The sequence below is a fragment of the Morus notabilis genome, unplaced genomic scaffold (genome assembly GCF_000414095.1).
Source record: "Morus notabilis unplaced genomic scaffold, ASM41409v2 Scaffold401, whole genome shotgun sequence".
Taxonomy (NCBI): domain Eukaryota; kingdom Viridiplantae; phylum Streptophyta; class Magnoliopsida; order Rosales; family Moraceae; genus Morus; species Morus notabilis.
This window is the reverse complement of record NW_010356908.1, coordinates 99398-106550: the sequence shown is the minus strand read 5'-3', so window position 1 is coordinate 106550 and position 7153 is coordinate 99398. Positions and strand designations below refer to the sequence as shown.

Below are 7153 nucleotides of genomic sequence, written 5' to 3'. Positions count from 1 at the left end.
GCCTAGATTGAGGAAGAACATGTGTTTTTGTTCAATATTATGTTGGAATCTATGTTCAGGAATGTGAATCTTGACTCCAGGTACCAGAATCGGAAGTAGAACGAGTTATTGAAAACTCAGGAAACGAGAAAAATAAGGCGAAACTCAGCTGAAATTTAGTTTGAGTAATTTGAACTAAAACTAGATTTCAAGAGGAATATGGGATTAAAGTGTGAAAAGAAAGATGTTTTGATAATCAGTGATGGTTAGAAAACGAACACAACGAGAATTTACAATTTTGGACCGAAACTTAAAATTAGGCCCATGACTGAGTAATTTGCACGGTTTTAGTGTAAATCCTTGAGATAGGAAATAGTTTGAGGTTGAATACCAAACATAAGGATTGTAGATCTTTCCGACGTAAATTTCAATGTAATTATTGATCTTAGATTTTGAATCTAACGATCGAAAAATTTATGCAATAGGACCAATTAACGGTTGAAGTCGGACAGTAGCAAGGGAGACAAAGGACGCATTGTTAGCGAAACTTCTGTAAGTACAATAGTTTTTCTATGGCTATATCGCGAACAAGCTTACTTTTCTATGTTGCACAAAATTTGTGCATATTGTAGAATTTTGAATGTTAGATAGATACAATGTTAAGTATGTATCGATGATAAGTCAATGTCAAGTTACAATAAAGAGTTAAACTTTAATAAAAAAAGTTAATCTCATGTTAAATTGTTCAAAAATGCACAAATTCATAAGATTTAACTAAAGTTACCGTTTCAATGAAAAAATTGATAAACAGTAAGAGACTAAACGTCCTTTTTGTACCAGCCTTCGAAGGAAAGGTTATTATGAGACTATGAAAGATATGAAACCGTGACTGAGTTGGATTGGTTAGCTACCTCACTCCTCACTGGTTATGCGCGCTCTGGTACAACAGGACAGGGCCCATAAAAAGTAAAAGACAAGAAAATGAAACACAAAAACCATTCCATATAACGGTATGGTATCTGTAAGGAAGAATGAAAAGAATGAGAAACACAAAAATGAAAGTCGTTCAAAACGTAAAAATACAATATGGACGACTATAATGAGATGAAAGCTGAACAAAGTATGAAATGAAAGAAGAAGAACATAAAACATATACGTTTTAGTAGTACAAAATGTATTAGGATATATGTAATGAATGCATATATGGGTATGCATAATTATTGTATCTGTTATGACCTATTGATACTTGCTGAGCGAAAGCTCATTAAGTTTGTTCGTGTTGTAGGAAGCACGGGTAAGACACCGGCTCCCTGAAACTTATTGATGGGCATGCAGAGAGGATGTAGCAGTGGAATGTGGGCAAGTGGGTTGTGGATGCATCACGTGTTTTGGAAACGCTGCTGAACTATATATGTAAAATAAATAGTGTTTTATGTATTTTGATGACTAATGTAACAGAATGTTGTCAGAATGCTACATCATTTTAGGAATGGCTAAAAACAGAATGCTAGCTAAATGCTACATTATTTTAACGTACATGGTAAGAATGAAAAAAATGGCCTGAAATTTTAAGAAGTTATAACTAGTAAATGGTAGAGGTTAAGAAATGGTAAGTATGAGCATAGGATGATGACCAAAAGTTAGGGTTGTCACAATAATTAACTAAGGAGACCATCTAGAAGGGTTCAACAGTCCAAGACAGCTAGAAGACAATCCAGAACCAAGATGAACCTGGAACGATGTCAACATCTGGAGTCGACTACGAGCGCTCGACAGAGCAGAGGAATTGACTGCTCTGACGAATATTCTAAGAATCTTCTAAAAAAAACATTTTGTTTTGGGTTTTTAGGAAGCCACCAAATTGCACCAAGGTGGTCCAAATCTCATAATATACGAATTCTACAAGGAAAGTTGAATAAAGACACAATCAGGAAAGTCAATTCTATTAAAGAAAGGGAAACCAGCCTTAAATGAGCAACCAAATTTTGCAGCTATAAAAGGAGGCATTTGTTCAACAGAAAGGCAATTTGAAGACGCCTAAAACACATCACAACTTGCGTTTTATGCCCTAGAGCCGACCTACTCTCTCTATGTCCGTCATTATTTTCTCTCTTAAGCTTTATTATACTACTTTCTCTCTACATAGTGCAAACAAACAGTAGACATAGCTATTTCATTACAAGTGAACCATTATAAAATTCGGTGTCTCTCTTTATTTTCTACACTTTATTTTGTCGTTCATCCACTAGATCGACTTAGGCAAACCGATCAAATATCTATCACTCCGTGAATTGGTCATTAACCCCTAATACAAATTGACTTTTGGAAACCTACCTCCACAACGAGCTTAGGCACTTTTTTCCCTTTTGCTATATTTTTTCCTATGGGTTTTACGAGCAAGGTTTTTTTTGATGAGGACTATTATGCATAGAACTGATTATCGGAGCTCAATTTGCGAAATTGAAAGAACATTTCTGTGATAATAATAAGCCAATTATTCTGTCTTATGGAATTTCTTAGAAACGTACTCCTCATTTTAAGTATCATTTCCCCGTATACATTGCATTAATTAATTAACTAATTATGATCAATAAATAATTTACAACGTAGTTCCAAAGTGTCTTTTGGGAAATAATTAATTAAGTTCGTCGACCGTTTGTCATCAGTTTCTAGCTTGTCAATTTCATCGGATGGTTTTTCTTTATTTTTTTACTATTTTATCATGCTTCGTGTCTGTTTCTTTTGCCTTAGCACCAGCCGTTGGCTTCAAGTTTGACTTTTGTTTTAGACTTTTCGTGGTTGTGCTTTTTTTCTTTTTTGGGTGGGGGTTTGATTATAAGATGAGAGAATTAGGGGGTGCCAAAATAATTGAGGTGTCCTAATCCTCTTAATATCATTCTTTTAAATTATATATGTATATATATATATATATATCAAGAAGATAAATCAACAATGGCGTCCACAGTTATACATGCACATTGACTCAACCTACTTCTCAGATGACTTTGTCAAATATAGGAATTATTCCCTTGTATATATATATATATATAGAAAATATATATATATAGAAATCCCCAAGTTGCTCATATTCGCTATAAACGAATCAAGTATTGTGGGTCAAACTTGACGTGTTATCAAAAGTCTTAACGTCAAAAAAGAAAAAAATAAGTCTGACTGTCTCTTTTTTAGTCCTTGACAATTCTGAAGAACCAAGTACTAACATAAGGCACTAAGCTTATCAATGGAAGCTCTTCAACTTTGCACCATTTTGATCTCTTTCGTGCTCTCCCTCCTACCATTGTTGCAATTCTCTTGGGCTGCTCATATTGATGCCATAACTCCGAACCAATCACTCAAAGATGATAGTAACCTTACTACTTTGATTTCCCCGGGCCAAACATTTGAGATAGGCTTCTTCTCTCCCCCCGGAAATTCAAAGAACAGGTACTTGGGAATGTGGTACAAGAGGAAGCCTGAAACAATTGTCTGGATTGCCAACAGAAACACCCCGCTGACCGAGCCAAATGGCGAATTCGCCATTAATGCAGGGAAACTTGTTCTTCTCAATAGCACAAGGAGCGTCATTTGGTTCCCAAATGTATCAAGCAACGTTGCAAATAGTCCGATTGCTCTGCTTTTGGACAGGGGAAATCTGGTGCTTCAAGAGCAAGAAAATGCGAACAGTGACATTTATCTATGGCAAAGCTTTGATTATCCTACTGACACACTCTTGAATGGCATGAAGCTTGGATGGGACTTGAATACTGGCTTCGAACGATACTTGACATCGTGGAAAAGCGCCGATGATCCATCCAGTGGTGATGTTACTTACAGGATGAACGTAACCGGTGGGCTGTTTCAAAGTTCACTTAAGATGGATATGACTAAAAAATTTCGGTCGGGTATATGGAACGGAATTCGATTCAGTGGAGTGAAAGAGCAGCTTGTGCTAACCGTTTTCAATATTGTACATGTATTTAATGAGGAGGAGGCATACCTAATGGTTAAGCGTACTGACAACTCTACGATTTCGCTAGCACAGTTGAATTATTCGGGTTTCGTGCAGCATCTTGTTTTGCTGAATGAAACTTCTAAATGGACTGCTATGTACACATCGCCAACTGATGAACAATGTGATAGTTATGGCCACTGCGGCGCTAATGCAATGTGTACAAGTGGTCAATATCCAATACTATGCGACTGTTTAACGGGCTACACACCAAGCTCTGAAGAAGAATGGAGAGGTCTAACTTGGTCCAAGGGATGCGTGAGGAAGACCCCATTAGGTTGCGAAAAAGGAGAAGGATTTGAAAAGGTTGCCGAGGTAAAATTGCCAGACTTGTTGGATTTTTCATTTAACAAGAATATGAACCTTAGAGAATGCAAGGAGGCTTGCTTGAACAACTGTTCTTGTATCGCTTTTGCTAATTCTGATATCACGAAAGGAGGCAGTGGCTGCTTGAGGTGGTTTGGTGACTTGATTGATATCCGAGATATGCCGGCGAAAGGTAGCGAACAAGATCTCTATATACGACTCTCTGCTGCAGAAATGAGTAAGTATGGCTTCACTAGATTCTCTCTTTGCCAGGTTGTCATACTGATTACAAACACTTGCAAGAAATTATTTAAATTCTTGATATTGCCATGTCATTTTAGAATCAATCCGTGATGCGAATAAGAAGAAAACACTAAAAATCATCTTGTCGGCTTCGTTGAGCACTGGAGCGTTTATGTTTTGTGTCGCATTCTGGTGCATAAGGTGGAAACTGAGAAAAAGGGTAAAAGGTAAACAAGTGTTTCCATCACCACTCATTGTCTGAATATATTTCTGAAAATTAATTGGATTGTATGTCATGGATATTTTACATGTTTAAACTAATAGGTAAAAGCAAGGATGAAGATGTAGACCTGCCTACATTTGATTTGGCTGCAATTGTTGCAGCTACAAACAACTTTTCCGCAGCAAATATTATAGGATCTGGTGGATTCGGTCCTGTTTATAAGGTTATATTTTTTTGTATAGATTTAATCCATCCATAGTGTGTCAACTTCTTCACTAGGTTTTAACTCATGAAGTATATATTTCAATAACATCTTGCAGGGGAAACTTTCTACAGGACAAGATCTTGCAGTGAAGAGACTGTCAAAGAATTCAGGACAGGGTTTTACAGAGTTCAAGAATGAAGTCGAATTGATTGTAAAGCTTCAACATAGGAATCTTGTTGCTCTTTTGGGTTGTTGTATTCAAAAGGAAGAAAGAATATTGATCTATGAGTACATGCCAAATAAGAGCTTGGACCATTACATCTTTGGTTGGAACCTCTTTTCAACTTTGCATATTAAATTTTGAAGGCCTTTCCGGCACTTTAATTGAAAATTAACTGATAAGGAGATGTTTAAATTTTTTGCAGATGGCAAAAGATGCACAACACTGCCGTGGCACAAGCACTTCAACATTATCCGAGGCATTGCAAGAGGTCTTCTTTACCTACACCAAGATTCTAAACTTCGGATTGTTCACCGAGATCTCAAAGCGAGTAATATTTTGCTAGACAACAATCTTGACCCTAAGATTTCAGATTTCGGTTTGGCTAGGATTTTCGGTGATGATGATAGAGAAGAGAAAACAAAAAGAATTGTTGGAACATAGTGAGTTATAAAGCATGATCACATTTTTACCTAAACTGATGCTTGTTTCTTATGACTAACGTTTTGATTTATGCAGTGGCTACATATCACCAGAGTACGTAATTGATGGGAAGTTCTCTGTCAAATCAGATGTTTTCAGCTTTGGTGTGGTCATGTTAGAGACCGTTAGCGGTAAAAAGAATAGAAGCTTCAATCACAAAAATCACCAGCATAACCTTTTGGGACATGTAAGAACAACGGATGATAACTTTTTTCAATCCATGTAGTTTTGGCTAATACATGTCTAAGAATTGTATGAATTGTTTCAGGCATGGTTGCTGTGGAATCAAGGCAAAGCCTTGGATCTAATGAACGTGTGTTTCAATGATTCATACGTCGAATCTCAGGTGCTGAGATGCATTCAAGTGGGTTTGTTATGTGTCCAAAAGTTCCCATACGACAGACCAACAATGTCGTCCGTGGTTTTCATGTTGGAAAATGAGGGATCTATCTTGCCTCAACCTAAAGAGCCTGGTTTCTTCATGGAAAGGAGTTCAATGGAAGAGGGCTCCACATCAGAATATTCACGTTCTAAAAACATAGTGACTGTAACGCTTCCGAGTGGTAGATAGATTGATCATGATCATATTATCCTTTAATGACTTTTTGCTGGAAGATTTATAATATTGTTCGACCATCAAATTGCTGAAGCATGGCTCTCTCTGCTTTCAACGCTGCTACGCCCGGGGCCGCAGCGCTCGGCTTTATTTTTTATTTTTATTTTTATTTTTTTTTCTTCTTCTTTTTCTCTCCTTTTTTCAGTCATGATTAGGCTCCGCATCTCCAATAAGTTTTTCATTCTTTAAGATTGATTTTACTTAATATTTTTGTTTAGTAATATTTTACATTATATTTGATAAAGATTAAGAATGGTAATCTTAGTATTTTTAAAAATTTTAAAGCGGATGTTTTAAGTTTGATTTATAATTACAGGAGGTGTTTTGGGCATCTGTATAATAAAAAGAATAAACATGATATTTAATCAAAACACATGGTGTTTTCAGTATATTTCTTTTTTAAATATCCAATTTCGACCACTTTCTTTATAAACTAACTATTTTAAGTTGAAATCTAACACGATGGCACATGATGTTTTTAAGAGAATATGATAAACTAACTAATTTCTTTTAAAAACAAAATCTCAAAAGAACAAAACCAGATTATGCAACCTAGTATAGATCTTTCTTTTTCTTTTAGAATTATTTTTTTTAGACCAACTTGTTTTTTCTTCACCATTTTATTATCAATCTTAAGACCACCACATGCCATCCATGTACTACATTCTTTCTAAACAGAGACGGCAATTATCAAAGAGGCCAAAAGTGTAAGTTTTAGCAGAATAGTTAGACTTTTAGAATTGAACTAGTAATTAGCGCGATTCGCACGCATGATTCATTTAAAATAATAGTCATACAAATTTTTTTTAAAAAGAGAGAGAAGAATAAAAAAGGATATAAATAAAAGAAATGAAGATAAAAGCGTGAAA

The 7153-nt window shown here is 35.7% G+C and overlaps 1 protein-coding gene across 1 annotated transcript; it reads left to right on the top strand.

Annotated features, from left to right (window-relative positions):
• The first annotated feature begins 3135 nt into the window (after positions 1-3135).
• On the top strand, positions 3136-6441 carry LOC21389575 (G-type lectin S-receptor-like serine/threonine-protein kinase At4g27290). The gene is made up of 7 exons (XM_010088904.2): positions 3136-4532; positions 4636-4764; positions 4862-4983; positions 5081-5291; positions 5391-5628; positions 5705-5855; positions 5937-6441. The coding sequence occupies exons 1-7, from the start codon at positions 3221-3223 to the stop codon at positions 6237-6239; spliced, it is 2466 nt and encodes an 821-aa protein (XP_010087206.1). The 5' UTR covers positions 3136-3220; the 3' UTR covers positions 6240-6441.
• The last annotated feature ends 712 nt before the right edge of the window (positions 6442-7153 follow it).